This window comes from Kwoniella botswanensis, chromosome 1, assembly GCF_036426115.1.
Source record: "Kwoniella botswanensis chromosome 1, complete sequence".
NCBI classification, from domain to species: Eukaryota; Fungi; Basidiomycota; class Tremellomycetes; order Tremellales; family Cryptococcaceae; genus Kwoniella; species Kwoniella botswanensis.
Window position 1 is genome coordinate 16,092,637 of NC_088599.1, and position 20,796 is coordinate 16,113,432.

At 44.2% G+C, this 20,796-nt stretch overlaps 8 protein-coding genes across 8 annotated transcripts; 5 read left to right on the forward strand and 3 right to left on the reverse strand.

Moving 5' to 3' along the window:
• Positions 1 to 623: 623 nt before the first annotated feature.
• L199_006087 (uncharacterized protein) lies at positions 624 to 3,364 on the forward strand (the record flags this gene model as incomplete). The annotated part of the gene is made up of 3 exons (XM_064891788.1): positions 624 to 1,179; positions 1,271 to 2,713; positions 2,775 to 3,364. The coding sequence occupies 3 exons, from the start codon at positions 624 to 626 to the stop codon at positions 3,362 to 3,364; spliced, it is 2,589 nt and encodes an 862-aa protein (XP_064747860.1).
• A 1,012-nt stretch (positions 3,365 to 4,376) lies between these two features.
• On the forward strand, positions 4,377 to 6,740 carry L199_006088 (uncharacterized protein; the record flags this gene model as incomplete). Its single annotated transcript, XM_064891789.1, has 10 exons — positions 4,377 to 4,529; positions 4,623 to 4,739; positions 4,832 to 4,954; positions 5,031 to 5,108; positions 5,195 to 5,566; positions 5,654 to 5,826; positions 5,896 to 6,022; positions 6,084 to 6,097; positions 6,164 to 6,581; positions 6,678 to 6,740. 10 exons carry the CDS (start codon positions 4,377 to 4,379, stop codon positions 6,738 to 6,740), a joined length of 1,638 nt encoding a protein of 545 aa, XP_064747861.1.
• Positions 6,741 to 7,354: 614 nt separating this feature from the next.
• L199_006089 (uncharacterized protein) lies at positions 7,355 to 8,014 on the forward strand (the record flags this gene model as incomplete). Its single annotated transcript, XM_064891790.1, has 4 exons — positions 7,355 to 7,489; positions 7,638 to 7,701; positions 7,782 to 7,821; positions 7,924 to 8,014. 4 exons carry the CDS (start codon positions 7,355 to 7,357, stop codon positions 8,012 to 8,014), a joined length of 330 nt encoding a protein of 109 aa, XP_064747862.1.
• Positions 8,015 to 8,574: 560 nt separating this feature from the next.
• On the reverse strand, positions 8,575 to 9,940 carry L199_006090 (prohibitin-2; the record flags this gene model as incomplete). The annotated part of the gene is made up of 6 exons (XM_064891791.1): positions 8,575 to 8,615; positions 8,694 to 9,178; positions 9,310 to 9,365; positions 9,432 to 9,521; positions 9,589 to 9,671; positions 9,739 to 9,940. 6 exons carry the CDS (start codon positions 9,938 to 9,940, stop codon positions 8,575 to 8,577), a joined length of 957 nt encoding a protein of 318 aa, XP_064747863.1.
• Positions 9,941 to 10,292: 352 nt separating this feature from the next.
• On the forward strand, positions 10,293 to 12,657 carry L199_006091 (methionine-tRNA ligase; the record flags this gene model as incomplete). Its single annotated transcript, XM_064891792.1, has 8 exons — positions 10,293 to 10,530; positions 10,598 to 10,791; positions 10,868 to 10,954; positions 11,048 to 11,276; positions 11,347 to 11,584; positions 11,682 to 11,896; positions 11,996 to 12,249; positions 12,343 to 12,657. The coding sequence occupies 8 exons, from the start codon at positions 10,293 to 10,295 to the stop codon at positions 12,655 to 12,657; spliced, it is 1,770 nt and encodes a 589-aa protein (XP_064747864.1).
• Positions 12,658 to 12,990: 333 nt separating this feature from the next.
• On the forward strand, positions 12,991 to 14,730 carry L199_006092 (S-adenosylmethionine decarboxylase proenzyme; the record flags this gene model as incomplete). Its single annotated transcript, XM_064891793.1, has 3 exons — positions 12,991 to 13,289; positions 13,468 to 13,694; positions 13,835 to 14,730. 3 exons carry the CDS (start codon positions 12,991 to 12,993, stop codon positions 14,728 to 14,730), a joined length of 1,422 nt encoding a protein of 473 aa, XP_064747865.1.
• Positions 14,731 to 15,445: 715 nt separating this feature from the next.
• Positions 15,446 to 16,532, reverse strand: L199_006093 (uncharacterized protein; the record flags this gene model as incomplete). Its single annotated transcript, XM_064891794.1, has 4 exons — positions 15,446 to 15,542; positions 15,716 to 15,837; positions 15,965 to 16,146; positions 16,373 to 16,532. The coding sequence occupies 4 exons, from the start codon at positions 16,530 to 16,532 to the stop codon at positions 15,446 to 15,448; spliced, it is 561 nt and encodes a 186-aa protein (XP_064747866.1).
• An 812-nt stretch (positions 16,533 to 17,344) lies between these two features.
• Positions 17,345 to 20,579, reverse strand: L199_006094 (uncharacterized protein; the record flags this gene model as incomplete). Its single annotated transcript, XM_064891795.1, has 9 exons — positions 17,345 to 17,616; positions 17,684 to 17,785; positions 17,845 to 18,398; positions 18,481 to 18,764; positions 18,916 to 19,453; positions 19,592 to 19,787; positions 19,858 to 20,003; positions 20,112 to 20,215; positions 20,280 to 20,579. The coding sequence occupies 9 exons, from the start codon at positions 20,577 to 20,579 to the stop codon at positions 17,345 to 17,347; spliced, it is 2,496 nt and encodes an 831-aa protein (XP_064747867.1).
• Positions 20,580 to 20,796: the final 217 nt, after the last annotated feature.

The following is a 20,796-nucleotide window of genomic DNA, read 5'->3' on the forward strand; positions in this document are numbered from 1 at the left end:
CCCCATGGGCACCACTCCTTTCTTCGACCGAATGTCTCATCATTCCGCCCGGTCCTCCTGAAAATAAACGTAAATCATTCATTGATCGACTATCGACTACACTACCGGCACACATTGGGTTCTTGTTTTTGTTTTTCCTCTTTTCGGATCTCGATGCTTTCTCCCACCTCTTCGTCTCAACACAACAACATTGCTTCTTTTGCCTCGCCGTTTGGGGTTTCTTTCGAATCAAAAACCAAACTTTTCGATGGCTTCTTGACAACGCCCTTTCTTCATGCTGATCGTGTTGTGATCGCCATTTCAACCTTATACCTCATCTCAAACAACGCACACACCTCGTAACTCACCACTCGCCATTTGGTCTCCCTTGATACACACTATCGCACTTGTACGATCACCCTTGTCACCCTAATCTACCCATTCCCACTCCCCTACACAACGACCGTCGATCTCGGCAATCCTCCGTCAACATCTGTGTGTCAACTCACCAACGCTGCTCCAATCAACCTATTATCCTTCTCACTTCTCACCTTCTTTATTCTTATTCTTGTTCGCATCACATCATATCTGTGCATCTATTCTTCAAACACCGCATTGCCATCAAATTCATCCCATTCGAACCAATGCCTCGACAATCTTCACCCCTTTCCCCTCTTGCCACGACCTTCTACAATTACTGCTTTGGCTCTGACGATATGACACCTACACCTACCTCCCCACAGGCCGAGCATAGCCCTCAGCTCATCACCCCACAAGTAAAGCTCGTCAAGCCAAAGTCGAAATCGCCTCCTCGCTCGAAAATAATCAAGGAGGAGGCAACCAGTCCCAAAACACGCTTACCTCCCATATCTATGGTCTCTGCAGACACCTCAACTCGCCTGCAGACCAAACTATTCAATCAGGGAGGACACATCTCACCTTCTGCTATATCACCCAAAGCGAAACCACCCTCTCCTGATAGAGAACGAAAAACGATGCCCGTGAGAAGACAATCAAGGTTTGATCCCATGATCGCATCGGACAACGAAGAGATGATGGAGGATGAAGGTTACGGTGATCTAGGGTTGAAACATCCTTTGAGGAGAGTCAAAGAAGAAGAAGGTACCAAGGATAACAAGATAACGCCACCTGAATCAATCACTCTACCGCCTATCAAATCATTGTTTGGAGTAGCAAGCGGTAAGTTCATCATCATCGAAGGAATGATGTGCACACATCGCGCATCATGTTCGCTGAAGTACGGAAGCTGATCATTTATCTGTTGTTGCAGATCACACTCAATCACCTGCATCATCCTCATTATTCCAATCACCATCATTACCGTCCCTCATCCCCAATTCCCCGTCAGGTTCCCCCAGTTCCGCTCGTACCTCGCGATACTCATCTCTGGCATCATCAGCTGTGCCAGAGAATTCTGCAGGATGGTGGGCACCGGAATTCGAAAAAGGTTCATCTCCATTCCAACCTACTCCTTATAGATCCAATTCTTTCCCTACCATACCGTACGTCTCTGATGAGACTGGACAGAAAAGACGAAGATCCGACGGTCCACCAGCTTTGCGAGATGCAGAGGAATCAGCCAGATTAAGATGGCAAGCTCAATCAAGAAATGCTTCTTTCCCTATGGCTACTTCACCTGCACCTCCTTCAGCTGGACCATCCAATTCATCATCCGGTCTTCGGGGCTTACTGCACCCACCTCAAGCTTCCTCTGCTGGTGTTTCAGCATCCATGTCACGTTCCTCGCTATCCGGCTCAACCACCGGTGGGCGTCTGTCACCTACGTTGGAAGATGAACCTCTCCCATTCTCCAGACGACCTTCTCAAGCATCAAGAAACCCTTCGCTTGTCGGTGGTCAGCTCTCTAGCCATTTCGCAGGATTATCAGCTTCGGACAGAGATAAACCCGTATCAAGCGAGATGCCTCCTCCCCTCCAGACTGCTCCTCCAGAAAGACGAGGTTCCGCCATGTTACCACCTCTAGCTGCGATGGACGATAGCAATAACAGGTTGTTCCCTCCACCCTCGAGTCTAAGTCGATCAGCTTCTCCTGCATCTGATATAATGAGAAAACAGTCGCTCACTAGACCACCTTCACCTGAGATGACTGGCCGACCCGAATTACGCAGATCGTCATTAACCGAAATTATCATGCAGAAAAGTGGCGATATGAACATGGGTTTGACCGCCAACAGCAATAATAGGTTCGGTCCTTCTCATCCTCATGCCAACGAATTGGGATTAGCAACGAGCGTATCGATGGATAAATCCTCTTTCTCCGAACCTGTACCGCCATTACATCACACCATTCAATCTGCTCCTCCGTGGGCCACGAGAAGGGAATCTACAGATTCGGTCAAATCGTCGCATGAGTTTGAATCTGGACCTGGACCGTCGTTATCGCTAAGAGGAAGGAAGAGATCAGTAGTGGAGACGCGTCAGAATCAGCTAGATGAAGATGCAGAAATGTCCACTGCGGGTGGTGGTGATCCAGGTATGAGAGGAATGGAAGTGTTGTTAGCTGCTGCTGCGGTTGAGGAAGAGCGTAAAGTGAGAAAGAGCAGTGAAGAGGATGAAGATGAACCATTGATGAAATTGAATAATGGTAATGGGTCTGCAACTGGTGGAGCGAATGGCGGACCGAAATATACTTGTGCTTTTTGTGCAAAGACTTTCTCGAGACCAAGTAGTTTAAGGATCCATACGTACAGTCGTGAGTTCGTCTCCTCCAACCTCATCAATTTTAAGTAGTGGGCTAATATGGTGTCGTGTAGATACTGGTGAAAGACCATACGTATGTAAGGAACCGACATGTCGAAGGAGATTTTCTGTTCAATCGAATTTGAAAAGACACGCAAAAGTACATCAACTTGGAGCTGCTGCTGGACTACAACAATCCAACGGACATGGACATGGTCATCCACATCCACATGGACCACCTGGTTTGCCGATGCATCCTCATGGACAAGGACATCCGATTCATCCAGGTATGCCAAGAGCACCTCATTCACATCCTGGGACTGTCACCCAGGGACCTGGACCTGGTCCAATGTATCATCCTGGTCCACCACCACCCGGATATTACCCTCCTCCTCCACCAGGGTATGTTCAACCTCATCCTCATCATGCACCACATTTCGGTGGACCACCTGGACCTCCTGGAGCACCAGGATACGGCCCTCCTCCACCTCATATAGCTATGGGTATGCAGCAATCGCAAGCCCCCGGACCAGGGCCAGGACCAGGTTGGAGATCTATTAGTTCGAGTAGGCGGACGTCGAGGGATGAAGATGTCAGTGAAGGAGAAGAGGAGGTGGAAGGTGAGGAGGATGAAGAGATTGATGAGTTGGAAGAGGATGATTAGTTTGATTGTTCCGGTTGTGGGCCATGTCTTTGTGGAGGGAGAAAGAAGGGAAAGATGGAAGATCGTTTAGAGCTGGACTTGATCTTTGTGAATATATCTCATGTGATAAATACATAATTTTTCTCAGGAGTGATCGATTGTGAGCCAATCAAATATATTGTATCGTTATAGATTTTTTCTTCTAGTGATTGTGTCATGAATATAATCATGAAGTATCTAATTATATCATTCCATCGGTCCAGCATAGTGCACTGGATCAGCATGACATCTGAAAGTCATATTATCTCGTTTAATGCACAGGATGATTGTCGGGTGAACACGCAGTGAGTGGCACGGTTCATAGGTCCTATACCTGACTTGATGGCTTTTCCTTCATGGTCAGATCAATGTGTAACGGAGTAAAGTAAGTTCTCGTACCATGGACCGTTGTGGTGTCTTTCATGAGTAGCTACAGTTCCCGTACTTACTAAGCTTTGAATCATGAATGATTGTGATGGATTACTTTGGTATTGCAATGTCCGATACAGCACGATGCATCTGCCATGCCCATATTTGTTGCATTTACAGTTCGATTAGGATGTATTCCTAATCACCTTCTCTATCTTTGGTCATTGTCTAATCGGTATTACAAATCTTGTGTTACGGTGGATCCAGGGTAAACGATCCCCAGACGCGAGAATGAGCATGGACCCTTTAATCATCGTACCATTCTTGTTGCCATTTCGATATTTTGGTGTCATGTTATGATTCCATCATTTCCCTACAAAGTCATCCTCGAACCACCTTGTTTTGTTTTCATCCTGAAGCTTCATTCGCTCATTCATTTAGATCACATCCTTTCTTCAATTTCGATTGACGGCCATCCATCTCAATAATTCCATCATCACTTTCTCTCAACAACAGTCATTACGATTGGAAGAACAAGAATAGAAGGTTTATTCCGGGAAAATCGCAAAAAAACGGCACTGTACGACTACAGTGGTGATCTTCAGAAATAGAACTAGAGTTCAAGATGAACGATACATTCGAAAAGGTATCCTTACTTAACGAACTAGGTGTACACGTCCCACCATGGTACACCGCTCTACCATTAGCTGCTAGGATCGCTATAGGTTTCGTGGGCAGTATCGCCTTGATAATTGGATTAAACGTTTTTAGACAAGTTGTAAGTCATGTAGTCTCAAACCATCTATCCATCATTCATGTTGATGCCTCGATATATAGTCACTGATTGTTCTGATGGTTTATTGTCTGATAGGCTCTACCACGTAACAAGTCTTTACCTCCTCTGGTGTTTCATTATATACCTTGGTTTGGATCTGCAGCTTATTATGGTGAAGATCCTTACAAGTTCTTCTTCGAATGTAGAGATAAGGTATGTCACGCTCCCTGATCATCCCGTGTCAGTTCTCATGTGCTGGTAAGAAATAATACTTATCTGTTATCTGTATTTGGTGCGATTTGCAGTACGGAGATGTCTTCTCATTCGTCATGATGGGTCGAACCCTCACTGTTGCCCTCGGTCCAAAAGGAAACAACTTATCTTTGGGTGGTAAAACCTCTCAAGTCAGAGCTGAAGATGCTTATACCGTGAGTGATAATTAATTTCCGCCCGCATGTCGCCCAAAAAGCGGACAAGCTAATGGTTTATATGCGTAATAAATAGCACCTCACGACTCCCGTTTTCGGTAAAGGTGTGGTGTACGACTGTCCTAATGATATGTTGATGCAACAAAAGAAATTCGTGAGTGACTAATTAACTCATCTGCTACATACCTCCGACTTTTGAGGTTGCTTGTCTCTGATCTATCGTTCTTGTTTCGTTTCCAGATCAAATCAGGACTTACCACTGAGGCTTTACAATCTTACCCACCTCTCATCACCTCAGAATGCGAAGAGTTCTTCTCTCACGAACTGAAACTGTCTAAATCCAATCCAACCGTCAAAGTGGACTTGTTGAAGACAATGTCAGAATTGATCATTTGTACTGCGGCAAGAACGTTGCAAGGTAAAGAAGTCAGGCAAGGGATCAACGGGAAATTCGCACAATACTATGAAGATTTGGATGGTGGTTTTACCCCTTTGAACTTCTTGTTCCCCAATTTACCTCTTCCATCTTACAGACGACGAGATAAGGCTCAAAAGGCAATGAGTGATTTCTATATGAAGATTATTGAGGAGAGAAAGAAGGGTGAAAGTGATGTGAGTATGGGTGTCGTATCGCCTTGTTCTCCATCATACTCGTTCTCCGACTCACATAGTAGTGTTGACTTCTGTTTCATACTTCAGCACGAACACGATATGATCTCGTCTCTCCAAGGTTCAGTCTACAAAGATGGCGTACCCCTCACCGACAGGGATATCTCTCATATCATGATTGCTCTTTTGATGGCTGGTCAACACACCTCTTCTGCTACTTCCTCTTGGACTTTACTTCACCTCGCTGATCGACCTGACATCCTGTAAGAGCTATCATATTCTTTCACATGTCTGGACAATAGCTGATATCAATGCAATCAAATCGTGTTCAGTGAGGCTCTCTACCAAGAACAAGTCAAACACTTCGGCAAACCTGATGGCACATTTTCTCCTATGACTTATGAAGCTGTCAAGGACTTGCCTCTTATGGATTCCGTCATCAGAGAGACTTTGAGAATGGTACGTTGTGCATGGTGTTCATCATCAGAGCGACGCTAATTTCCACTTTGGTATACAATAGCACGCTCCTATCCAGTGAGCTAATCGAAGTCAGTCTCAATCCGAGGGCTCATCAGCTGATCGTCATTCTTATCTGTCTAGCTCAATCTACCGAAAAGTCATATCCGATATCCCCGTTCCTCCATCGCTTGCCGCCCCTGCTGAGAACTCCTCTTACGTTATCCCCAAAGGCCACTTCATCCTCGCTGCACCAGGTGTATCTCAGATGGATCCCCTCATCTGGCAGAACGCCAAGACCTGGACACCCGAGAGATGGCTCGAGGAGAAAGGAGTCGGTCAAACTGCCGTCGACACTTATACCAAGTCTGAACAGGTCGATTACGGTTTCGGTGCGGTATCCAAGGGTACTGAAAGTCCTTATCAACCTTTCGGTGCTGGTCGACACAGATGTGTCGGCGAACAATTCGCTTATACACAACTATCGACTATCATCGCTTATATCGTTCGACACTTTACGATGAAATTGGAAGTTCCATCTTTCCCCGAGACTAACTATAGGGTGAGTATATTTTGGTTCCATTCCACTCCATTGACCTTGTGTGCAAACACAGAAGTCAGTGATCGTGTAAGCTGAGCTGACGAGTGGTCGTGGTAGACTATGATCGTGTTGCCTAAAAACCCTCAAGTAAGCTTCACTTTGAGGAAACAAGAGGTTTAAGTGGGATAGAGACTAGGCTGTTCCATTTGGGTTCATTCCAGTCCATGTTCATGGATTCGATCGTCAGGACTTTCTATTAACTTAGATGAGGTGCGAATATAATTAAATTATTATAACTTATATATATGATACCCGCTTTTCTCTCTTTCCCATACATGCATGACTATCTTCAAATAGCTATGAATACATCGTGAGAAAGGTTTTGTATCGGCTTGACGTCAGATCTGATATGATTGTGAGAGAGTGTGTGATCGGCGATCTCTACCAGTGCGATTGTGATTCCGGTAAAAATACATGAGATCGTCCCGGCAAGTCCCACCAAAGATTTTAACGTTCGATGACATCGATTATGACACATCTGTTTTACTGCATTCCCACTTTCCCACTGATTCAATTGGGAATGGTGATATACTGTGGTGCCAGGGAATCTGCGAGGGGAGAGAGGAAATTAAGTCATCGATCTGTACTCTATGATTTACGATTACGATCTTCTGAGTTAGTGTGAATGAATCGAGTACATATATATAGCCTCTCCACCCTTGACTCTCGGTGGAATAGATATATAAACCCCATCTAACTTAGATAACAATCCTGTCTTTTATCTCCTTGTTACAATGTTCAAACCAACTATTCTTAATCGATCAATTAGATTATCCCTTTCAAGTCGAAACCAAGTACGAACATACGCTGATAAGAAGATGACAGATAAAGCTGCTGAAACATTCAAGGAGGCCGGACAAGCCTTCAAGGTGAGTTGAGGTCAATTGTCCTCATCTTCAACCATCTAACATTCATCCTTCATTCGGTCAATGAGATTCTGTTTTGTCTGAATGTCTTTCGAAGAAGCAATGGATTTTTGGTCAGGTTGCTGATCGTACTGTGGTTGTGGTGATATAGTCCGATGGTTCGATCGGATCCAACTTCAATGCTGATGGGGCGATCGGAAGTAAAGCCCAACAAGGTGAGCACGCTGAACAGTCACATGTGATATCGTATAACAGTGAGGAATGGTTGACTGATTCGTCAATGTGTGGTGTTTAGTCGGTGGACCATTCTCTGCTGACGGAGCTATCGGTAAACAGTAAGTAACCTCAACGTTCGTCCATGTAATCTTGTCCTATCCTGTTTTTGTTCCGTCTTGGACCCTCTCAGTGGTGCTGACTTGCTACATCTCCTACCATAGATTCACCGACGAAGGTGCTATCGGAGGTACAGGTCAAAAAGTAGCTGAACAAGTTGAAGAAGCAGGTAAAGAAGGTGAAAAGAAGGTATAAACAATGGTTCAAATCATCATATCTTGTAGCTTAGTTTATGTTACAGCGACTATGCAAATGAAGAATAAGCAGTTCAACTACTTTAGTTGACATAACATCTCACCCAGAGGTACACGAAGGTGATATCGCAATCTGCACGCTGCTCATGATACACCCAACACAACCTTTCGTTTGTCAAACTTCAGCAGATGAGCCGAAAGAAGTCGTTGCATCGTTGCAAACGACTTCAAAGTGTATGCAGTTTCATCCGGCCATCTCGTTCATGCTTAACTTGTTCACCGCCCAAATGACTTGATCGGTTTAATAATTGAACTAGCGTTAGAAAATCCCAAGGACATTATCAGATAATAATTCTTTTCAATACTCCGTTGGGCTTAATTGATACACAGCTCGGTGTATATCGTTTCTCGGCGAGAAAACGATAAATGAAGGGATATGAGAGCAGTCAATCATTGATGAGATGTTACTGCATGACGTGATGTAAGTACTACTGATCCTTCCTCCACTCAATCCAATCCAAATTCTCATTATATCCTATCCAACAATCTGCTCTGTTTCACTTATTTCTTAGTTGTAGAGTTGATCACATCTTCGTCGGCGACTATATCCATCAAATTGTATCAGTATCCTCTCTCACGACATCGGTCTCTGCTGTACTAAGCAGTTTGCCAGTACTCACCATTCAACAACAAGCTCTTAGCATCCAACATAACCTTGTTCCCACTCTGCGCGAGGGTTCCAGCGATTTCTCGGGCAGCTTCGAGTCTTCTAAGTTGTAAGAAACCTTTATTCGTTCTTACTGCTTCACCGATCAGTTCAGCGGATCGAGCTTCACCCTGAGCTCTAACAATTATAGATTGTTTCTCCTGAATAGCTTGATCTACCAAGAACGCAGCTCGTTGAGCAATCTGTTGAGCAACCTGCTTGGCTTCTACGGCATGGGTAAATTCAGGGGAGAAGGCAACATGGGTGATCGATACGTCGTCTAAGATAAGGTTGAATCGCCTTGCTCTACGAGTGAGATTCTCTCGGACGAGTCGAGAGACCATTTCTCGTTGGGTGATCAGTTGAGATGCGTTGAATTGCGCGACAACAGATTTGAGGACTTCGTTGACGATCGAGGGGAGGACTCGCTCGTCGTAATCTGTTCCGAGTTCTCGATAGCTAAGTAAAAGTATGGAATGATTAGCTCGTTGTTCGAGTTTCTGACGTTAATGCTGACATGATTGGTGATGGTGCATGGTTGATTGGATGATTCAGGTGTACAGTCGGTGGCAATGGATAATCACACTCACATGGTGGGAAGATCGTTAACCGATGGTCGTGACAACACTCTACAAGTGATGTTGACCTAACGAGCATTGCATATCATCAGCCATTTGTGCTGTTATATGGGTTGCAATGGCCTGCTACCTACCATCTGTAAATCCTTGGTACCAGTCAAAGAAGCGATATTCCTGGGCTTGGCTCTGACATCGTATATGATGGGAGATTCAAACCATGGTAGCTACACCACGAATCACACTCTGTCAGCTGATGATCTCATTGCGGAGAGCGATGTACATTGTACATACCACCAGATGTGTACCTTCGGGATAGATATCGGGTCTTACACCTTGTACTCTAGAATATTTGATCGCTCGATGACCACCATCGACTATAAATCTCATAATATCAGCTATAGATTCCATCTATAATAGACAGACGTAAATGGGCAAGCTGACCATTAAAGATACTATAGTTCAAAGCTATACCACCGGCAAGTAAGACTCCTATAGCTCCACCTCCAGCTAAGAAACCCTTGGGTCCACCCGGGAACTGACCACCTCCTCCTGCACCTCTACCGCCCCCGCCGCTAGCCTGCATCCTCGCCCTGTTGAGTTGTTGCGCCAATCGAGCGAATGCTTCTCCTCCTGATCTGTTCATTTTGCGTTTGACTGACTAGACTGAAGTATGGAGAGATGTACAAGGTGAGAAGTGAGGAATGGGGTTAGGAGTAGGGATGGATCGATCGGATTTGGAGGAAAACCAGAACTGGCTTCGTAACCTATATCCTCGGCTGCAAGCTGAGAAAGTGGATGACCACGTGGCACACAGAGGAAGTTGGCCTCCACTTTGTGACCTTTTCGAAATGTTCCGTCTAATGTAGCCAAAATACATGACTGAAAGCAATGACAAGCACGTCAACATCATGTACCTACCTCCCTGACTCATAGCGACGAGCAGTAATCGTCAAAAGAGCGGGCAGCAAAATCGATACTCAACGAGCTCCTCGAAAATGCGCCGGCACATTCCCCGTCTGCTGTCATCTTTTCGACCGAGGCCTTCAACCTTTCCCTCAACCCGACCTATACTAACATTCAATGCGACACGGTCCTCTTCTACCTCAACCTCTCCTTCGACTTCGGCTTCAGACCTCTCCTCATCGCAGATACCATCACTCTTCACCCCTTCGGGAGACCCATCCTCTTCAAAACCTTTTTACGTCACCACCCCCATCTTCTATGTCAATGCTTGTAAGTCGGATCGTGACTCTATACCTCTTCTTTCTTGAAATACTAGATTATCTGACATGTTGTTTAGCCCCTCATATAGGACACCTACACTCACTACTCCTAACAGACGTCCTCGCTCGATTCTCCCGCTTGAGACACCCAGATAGAAAAGTTATCTTTGCAACGGGCACGGACGAACATGGTATGAAGATACAGCAGGCTGCTAAAGCGAGGGGAGTGGGTGAACAGGAATTCTGCGATGACGTTTCAGAAAGGTTTCGAGTACGTATGACTATATCGAATAGCCATCAGGTACTTTTGTCTTGAAGCTGATCTGAAGAATGGTTACTACTTGTAGGATCTAGCTAAATTGGCTAATGCCTCGAATACCGATTTCATACGAACTACCGAAGAGAGACATCAAAAAGCGGTCGAGTATTTTTGGGTGAGTCAATTACCTACCAGACATCAGTCCTCCAGTGACATAGTTTATTGTGGCAAGTTGATAAGCTATGTTTGTATATGTTTGCAATGATAGCAAAAACTAGTAGACCGAGGAGATATATATAAAGGAACCCATTCAGGATGGTACTCCATATCGGACGAGTCATTCTACGCCGCTTCGCAGGTGACGAAAAGGGAATCAGACGGCGTGATGGTAGCTTTGGAAAGTGGTAACGAGGTGATATGGGAGGAAGAAACTAATTGGAAATTCAGGTTGTCGGCTTATAAAGGTTTTTTGAATGAGTGGTTATCAAAGCCGGAGTGTGAGTGATTTATTTGTGGTCGTTGCTTCATCATACCCGAATGTTCCAAGAATTTACCTCGGTTCTGCAGCTGTCCATCCACCATCAGTTCGTCAACATCTTTTATCCCAGATCAATAACCTCGAAGACTTATCTGTATCAAGACCCAAGTCAAGGGTGAAATGGGGTATACCCGTGCCCAATGATCCTGATCAATCGATATACGTCTGGGTAGATGCTTTGATAAATTACTTGACCGTTACTGGGTATCCAACACAGAACGATGGGTGGCCCGCGGACGTTCATGTAGTTGGAAAGGATATAACCAAGTGGGTCATCTCCTATCTACTAACTATGCTCACTTGATGACTACCTACCTCGCTTGGGGGGATTCATCTCATGTGCTAATCGGCCGTGATTTACCAGATTCCACGCCATACATTGGCCAGCGTTACTAGCTTCCGCATCCCTCTCACCTCCTAGGCGAGTCATTGCTCATGCGCATTGGACAATGGGTAAATTCAAAATGTCGAAGTCCAAGGGGAATGTGGTAGACCCGATCCAGGCAATGAGAGACTGGAGTGTAGATGGTGTGAGATGGTATCTCATGAGAGTCGGTGGTAGCTTGACGGATGATGCTGGTGAGTGAGCGAGCTGATCAAGCCGAGTCGTAATAATCATTATGAGATTCTGCTCGTGAAAGATTCTCAGCTGATCATCCGGTGTTATGACTTCGTCAGACTATGCACCAGATCAAGTGGAAGTCCACTATCGGATCCTAGCGGATCAATTTGGAAATTTACTATCACGTATATCAGGTTCCAAAATGTTGAAAAAGGCTACCAGAGATTTAGACCTTGTCACGCCGATGTCGCAAGATAGAGATGAAGATTTGGATAGACTGTTAGGTGGATTAAGGGATGGATTTGAGACTAAGATGGAAATGTATGGGGTTAGTGGAGCTTGTCAGAGCGTTATGGATGTTATAGCTGCTGTAAGTATATTTCTTTTCTGTCAAATAAATCAAAACAAAACCTCTCTTTCACCTTTATGACTCGAGTGAATTATTGACGATGCTATGTTATAGACGAACAAATTGTTCACCGACCTGAAACCATGGTCCGCCGAAGACGGCACCAAAGCGATAATCCACGCTTATCATTCCCTACGAATCGCTTCAATCTTACTACAACCTATAATCCCAATCAAGTCGATAGAAGCTCTAGACAGACTTGGTGTACCCTCCAATAAGAGGACATGGAATGACGCTGTTTGGCCTCAGATAGAACAGATAAGTACGAAAGAAGTGGTAGAGAGGTTGAAGCAAGGAAGTGAGGAATGGAAAGGCAAAGGTCATTTGTTCCCTTTGCCTGATAGAGGGAAACATAACCTGTCGGAGTGATCTGCTCCATTCGAGGAAGAAGAACTTGCATGCATGTTACACAGATATCCATTGTATATCGACATGAAATATGCATCTTTAGTGTTTGAACCTCCTCCATCTCGTAGTCACGTGACATTTTTTTTCTCGTTATCTCTTTTTGTTGAATTTGGAATTTTGGTGTGCACGAATATCGAGTATCAGTATGAGCTATCAAAGAACCCTCCTTTCTACTTTGTTGGTCTCAGACACGTCCATCTATCACCATCAACAGTCTATATAGAGAGTCAACCTATTCCTTTCTTTCTGGTCAGCGCAAGTGGTTTGACCAGTCAGTGAGGACCCACATCCAAAATGACATTATCGCTCGAAACTCCTCAGGAAGTGTTGACTTCCCCCGGACCATTTGAAGGTCCAGAAAAATTACTGGAAGTATGGTTTGCTCCCTCTGTCGATCAATTACCTGAACCACAACCATCATCATCTTCATCATCCTCGAATACCAAAACATACCGAACAAGAAGTAAAAGTAATGGGGAGTTGAAAGGATTGAGAAAGGTGCCCAAGGAAGTCTGGGAAGAAATGTTGGATATCGTTAAATGTAAAGTATTGAGTGTGGTAGAAGGAGATGAGATTGATGCGTATCTGTTATCGTAAGTTCAATTTTTCATTCAAGCACCAACTTCTCAGTCAAGGAAAAGGATACTCGGTTTTTTTTTCCTACCGAAAGAAATGGTACATCCAACGGATTACCGCAAACCCACCATATGAAAAAGTTCATTCGATAATAGAATCCAAAAGCTGACAAGCGACTATTTGTATTGGCCATAGCGAATCGTCCTTATTCGTCTCTCCCCATCTAATAATCCTCAAGACATGCGGAACGACCCTAAACCTCCTAGGATTATATAGGATAATCGAAATTGCCAAGGAATGGTGTGGCTTCACCAACGTCTGGAGATGTTTTTACAGTAGAAAAAGTTTTTTCTTCCCCGAGAGACAACAGGGTCCTCATAAAGATTGGGGAGATGAAGTGAGGTTCTTAGATACCGTTTTTGGTGAGTAGGGTTCTTTCTCTCAAGTTGGGTTCCATGGGTCAGTGTGCTAGCGATGAGCACAAGATCTTGTTTAAAATAGACAATAATCCCTTCTCTTCAAAAAATATCTTCATGCTAACCGTTCTTACCACTTACCATAGGCACCGCCGGAGCAGCTTACACTGTCGGACCAATGAACCGAGACCATTGGTTACTCTACCTCACTTCACCTAATACTGTTCCCAACCTACCCTCTTCCTCTTCTTCATCTCCTTCTTCCTCACTCACTCTACCTGCTCCTACTTCCACTGCTCTCCAGTCGAGATCCGACGGACCTTCATTCCAACCTACCAAATACCAAGATACGACCCTCGAGATCCTCATGACCCACTTAGCTCCCACGGCTCGTTCGCAGTTCTTCAACGACGACTCGAACGGTACTCTCAAATCAGGCTTGGAACTAGGTAAAGACATTTCAGCGAAACTAGGTATAGATCAGTTATTCTCACAGGAAGAGACAGAACTGGATTCATTCGGATTTGATCCTTGTGGATATTCAGCAAATGCCGTGATCGGATCTGGAATGCCTGATGACAGTACAAACCCTGGAGGATACTTTACGATTCATGTGACTCCTGAGGATGGTTGGTCATACGCTTCGTTCGAATGTAATGTCCCACTACCCATAGCAGGTACATCGACTGGTACTACATCTCAGGAAGAAGCCATCAAAAGACCAGAGTTGAAAGAGTTGATCAGAAAAGTAGTTAATATATTCCAACCTTCGAGATTATCAATCACACTTTTCGTCAGCACTCCAGCTACTACCCCCACCAACCAAGGAGAAGAAGAAGAAGGGGAACAACAGACAGAGACGGAACAGAGAGCATGGAAATCTTTCGGTACGGATTTATTAGGAAAGGGATTCGTAAGGAAAGATAGGATAGGATACGAATTTGATGGATACGACTTGGTATTTGCCTGTTTTGAGAAAAGGGGTTGGCAAGAACCGAAAAGTGGGAATATGACGATTGGGGATCATAATGGAGATGCATGAGGTGGATCCGAACGACGACGAATGATGTATCTAAAGGAAGAGAGAAAGAGAAAAAACAGAAAAGTGGAAGGGACAGATGGTAAGGAGATGGGATGGGACGATCAAAATGTTCAGCTCCCTAACTAGAGGGTTTAAATTAGTCTTCATCCATTCGCTTTTGTATTATATACTACTTATTCAAATTTATACATTCATACATACTTAATCATGTGCATACATGTTCTGCTCTTGCCAACCCAGCTATATTGGCATATACTGCATATCCTGCATGGTAGTATTCGTATTTCATGGCTCATCGTGATATGTACGCACCTCCAGAAACCCAACGTATGATAATTCGGTCTAATCTGAAGTCAAAGTATTGAACAGGCTTAAGGTAGGTAGGTAGGCAATGAGAAAGGACGAAGGCATATACAAGGTGAAAGCATATCGAAGGCATCTGTCGTTGAAGAACTCGATGAAGCAAAAACGAAGGAAATTGGATACAATGAAGATGGAAAAGAAAGTTGAAATTGTACAGAATGCCTAAGAGCACATGATGTCGGTCGATTTACTGTGTCTACCGACGGGACAAGTAGTAGAGCGATGGTCAATTTGAGCTTTTTCAATGCCTTTCGTACATGTGGATCGAATACAACCCAAGATTCCCATATTGTTTTCTTGATATGCCGATACCAATTTAAAAACCATTCTGATTTTCTTGTCTAACCCTAACCTAACCCAATCCATGCCATTGACCACGTATACGCCTTGCCAGCTGTATATCCTTCTGCATGATCGTCACTCGTTTGGCGTGTATCGCACATAGATTTCTGTGAGAATCCAGAACAAGAACATGAAAAGAATGCTATCAGCATTGATCACACTGTTTGTCCTAATTCATTTGGAAGTTCCCTCAGGCCCCAAACCTTCTTCATTATGGGTAGTGTCGGAAGGATACTCATATCTCTTATGCAAAACAGAGAAAAGAAACATGTTGACTTACGCATCCTCAAACAAATGCACCAAGAAAGCCTCTGCAGCTTCCTGTAAAGCCATAATTGCTGAACTCTGCCAACGTAAATCACCAGCTTCGTTTGACGATAAATCTAACGCTACTTCGCGGACCTATCACAAGCATAGCTTTAGCATATCATTCGATCATTCATAATGCTTATTCTTGATCTTTTTCTTTCCTTAATTTCCCAATCTAACCTGACTATATGCGAAGGTTTAAGAGCTGAGTACCACTTACAACTCTTGAAAAAGGTAATTTCGCAATTAACAAATCCGTCGACTTCTGATACTGTCTAATCTCTTTTAGAGCTCTCGTACCGGGTCTATAACGTCTCTTGGCCCTTTGCGTACCTCCTTCTGACTCCGCTAGTGACGATCGAGGGTATCCTGGGGCATCACGACCTGGAGCGGGGTTAAATGCTGTGGTGATGGATTAGGATGAAATAAAACAAAAAAGGTGCTAGTCAGTCAATAATCTCATCTTGTGGGTCAGAGCAATCTTTCAAATATTCATGGTCCGTAGACCGAACATTTCGTGTATCACCTGATCCATCATCATTTGCTACGTCCTCACTCAATCCACTTTTCTCTGGGCGCCAACGTAAGGCTTCAAACACATGGAAAAACTTGGATTGTTTGCACTCACGTCCCGACCTCCTAGGAGCCTTCCCACCTGTACTTTTCCTAGCAGTATTTTTCATCCTCCTCGGTTCACCTATACTCTGTCTACCGCCTCCGCCAGCTGAGATCGAAGCATTTGATGGACGTCCGCCTCCTCCTGTTGGATCTGACACTGTCCTGGCCATGATGTTCAAGTCAGGTGGAAGTAGAGTTCCGAGTGAAGTAATTTGAGTCCGGAGTCACAAGTTGCCCTTGAGGATATTGAACCAGACTAAAACTGTTGTTCCGATTATATCCCAACCAGATTCAGGTAGTTGCGCAAAGTATCAAGATACTACCCGTACTCGTCCTTGGTGTTCCTCTCGCTTCTTGAAGCTGTGTTGGGATTAAAAGTTACCAGGTTGTCGCTTCGTACGATGATGCTTGATCTCTAATATTTGTGCTTCATGTAACGCGTTGGTGGAGGATGATGAGGGTTCGACAACTGGTATAGCGCAAAGTTAGATGCTTGTTAGTCCAAGTTGATAGAGGCAAAGGCGATGGGATAAGCAAGCGATAGATAAGATAATGATTCCGGGTGTAAGATATATAACAATCGATGAAGTAAGTCACGTCAGATCATTCAACATGGTGATTGATTTCAACATTTGAACATTACATCTCGCGGATAGACCAGCCACATTTTCAGGGTAACATTGTCATCAAGCAACGCGATCATATGTAACCTTACATGATCTTTCGTACTTGTTCATTTCATGACAATCATATTCGTTTAACGGACAAGAAGACTATGCACAATCCAATTCTAATGAAGAGAAGTTGAAGAAAAGGATATATAATAATGAATTTGCACTTTATGATTATACCATCATCGAGCGTTCTCATCAAAATCAAACAAAATAAAAGCAGGCGGGACGACCCTAACAACCTAAATCTAACTCTTCTTACCGGTAACATACTCTCTATTCACTGTCCTAGGAATTTTTCTACGTAGTTATCATCCTGCACCCCATAATCTGACTACACCATCCGCACCAGCTGTACCGACAATAGGTAATTCAGGATGTGAAGCCACCATGTTGACACCTTCGCCTGACCTCTCTCTGTGTCCCGATAAATCCTGTATACAAGTCTTCTTGCCTAAATCCCATAATCTGACGAGACAGTCGGTCGAGGATGTTAAGATGCACGTAGGGGATAAAGGTGAGATGGAGAGGGAAGTTATGGGTGATGGATGAGCGAGGATCGAATGAGTTGGAGTGGATGAATCTACTCAAAACATAACGAAAACATCACTATCAGAACAAATTTCATCTGAGGTTGATTTGGCACTCACTAGATTTTATATCGTAAAACCTTATATAACCATCTTCACCTGCAGTGACGATGGCAGGTAAAGTCGGGTGACTCAGAACAGCGTTGATCTGTGAATTTGAATCTACCAATCCAAACTCTATGTTTAGCAGAAGCTCTCAGTCTTGAGATTTATAGACCCACCTCGAGACTCTTCACCAAATACTTGTAAAACCCTACCATCATCAGAGTCCGTATCAAATAACAATACCCTTCCCCTATTCGTACCTATATATATATTCCCATAATCGGAATTACATATTTCCAAACATGTCGGAATCTCATCTTTTGATCGATCGAAAATATCTGAAAAGCTAGATTTCAATTGCCATCCACCTTGTCCACCTTGTCCACCTTGATCACCCGAAATCGAAGTCGATTTGATCCAAATTTTGATTGATCCATCTGAACTGGCCGAGATCAATTTCCCATTCAACTTCTTACCGTTGACTTCCCTGAAAGGTAACAGTTTCAAATCCCATATAGCATCCGTATGACCCTCTAACGTCTGAATGGCCAATGAGGAATCATAATTCGAGTATGGATCGTGATGCACCGAGGGTAATTTCCATAATCTGATAGTTGAATCCAAGGAAGCTGAGAATATGATTGATAAGGAGCTGGATATTACTATCGAAGTTATGGGGGCGGTATGTCCTCGATAGGTTATCAAAGGCTCAATCTCTTGAGCAGATGGTCTAAATAACACAACACAAACAAGAAATATCAGCTCCACCGTACGCATTGTGCCCTCAGTTCGAGTAGTTGATGGATACACACTTCTGACTCATCACACTGCCTAAGTCAACTCCCCAAACTTTCACCGTACAATCATCACCTCCTGTTGCCAGTACCACTCCAGGTCCGTGGGCAAAAGCGATTGCCCGGACGATGTCTAAGTGCGACTTAAGACTTCTTCTGGTTGTCCAGACTTTATCTTCCGGACCGTTGATTGAACTGTCATCGGTGGGTTTCGGATCGTCCTCTTCCACGTTAAGCGTCAGGGAGGATAATTGATCTTCGTCTGATGATGAGGAAGTGGGTGGTTTACGATCTTCTTTTGCCTATTGCATGTGGTGACAGCGTTAGCTAGTGATCAAGTGTTCTTCAAGCAGTGTCTACGAGTTGAGCACATCCAATAATAGGTCATAACCAATACCGATATCCGGAAGAAATAGAATTATGGGATAGCGGCAATGATAAGCTCAAACTCACCTTCTCAGCCATCTCATTAGCATTCCTCAATTCCTCCCTCCACGCAGCCTTACTATCCGGTCTATAAATCGCCGTCAAAATCTGATTATCACCTTGCTCAGAGGGCAGTTGAGTATCAATCTGTGATTTCGGTTGTAGTTGATGTTCAGTCTGTGTGTCGGAGGGAGGAGGAAGATTAACAGTTCTAGGTGCAGGTGAAGAAGGGGGTTTGGCCGTCGGATCTAAAGACATATCGCCAGATTGGACTGGTGGATCTTCTTTAGATTCTCCATTAGGTAAGGAACGACTCTGCTCATGATGCCGATTATCATTATTATTCTCATTCGGTTGGGTTTGCTCTGTTGCTGCTGTTGTTGAAGAAGCGAACATTGAAGGTATATTTTGTTCCGGTAAGGATTTTCTAGGTCTATCTAACGGTTCGACGAGATTTTCAGGATTGGTAGGATCAGTCAATGGATAACTTGGATCGACAGGAGGTCGAGGTGGTAAAGGATTGAGAGCTCCGGGTGAAGTCAAATAACTTATTTCTTGGAGACATCTAATAAATCAAGGTTCATTAGCATTGACTTGGAAAACATGGACAAGATGTTCGTTCAATCATACTAGCTTGGCGGTAAAAACGACATGACGAGTTTGGTGTGTGGTGTTTTTCAGAAGAGGATAACGATCAACTCACTGTTTCAGATATTCCCTACTTCTCGCACGAGATTTGGGATCTCTCGGTGCAGAACCTATGTTCTTCCAAGCGGAGGAGGAAGAGTTGGAATCCGTTGTAGATGGTCTGAAAGGTTGAGTCGATTTACCCAATGAGACAGGATGGATACCATTCATCTTTGAAGGTGGTGGTATCGAGCCGGAGGATCTTTCGGCGACTAATCATCATGTGAAGATAAGATCAGTCTTTTGTCATGTATAGAGTTTGGTTTGGGGGTTTTGACTTACGATCCTCCTGACTACCTTCACTTCCGCTACCTTCCTTATTCTCATCTTTACTACCGGTAGACATCCTGTCCTCATCTTGCAACAAGGCCAATTTCGAAGGTGGTATGCTGGATACTTTTCCAGATGCTGAACTGACCGATTTAGTCCTGGAAGGAATCGAGTGATGCAAAAAACGTCAGTACCACTCAAAAAGGGAACACCTGCTGAAAAGCTGGTTCTCTTATAAAAGGCATAGAAGGAGGGGTTGAACTCACCTTTCCTGACGTAAAGCGAATTCCAGCATTTTCACTCTTCTCAGTAGATCAACCTTTAAATTCTCAGCCGATCGCCTTTGACCTTCTAACAAAGCTATTCTTGCCTATATACACACGAAACATCCATCAGCATATAGCCAGGAGTGATATTAGCTGGCAACCACTAACTCTCATCTCCGCTCTTTCAATCTCCCATTCATTCCTATCCCTCTCCCACCTCCTCCATTCAGATTGCAAGTAATGCAATACACTGGCGAGGTTCATCTCCTGTTGACCTGATCCGCCATTAGAACCTGAACCTCCATCTACAGTACTTGCTGCTTGCTGCTGTTGCTGTTGTTGCTGCTGCTGAGACTGTTGCTGATTGAACTGCGGTTGCTGTTGCTGTTGCTGTTGGGCATACTGCTGAGGTGGATATGACTGTTGCTGTTGCTGCTGTTGTGGATTTGGAGGGATATTGCGAAACATCTTGCCTATCGATCAACATAGAAGTCCAAAGACAATGATAACATTCGCATTCGACGGATTATACCATGTAGTCTGTCCTCGACGTAGAGGCTAAAGGGTGAAATGAAGGACAGACCGACACCTTTGTAGTGAATCGACGTTGAGATGAAGCGCTCGACTATGCTCTTTCTTTCTTTTTGGGTTTTGAGTGATGATGCTATGTACTGTGAGGATAGTA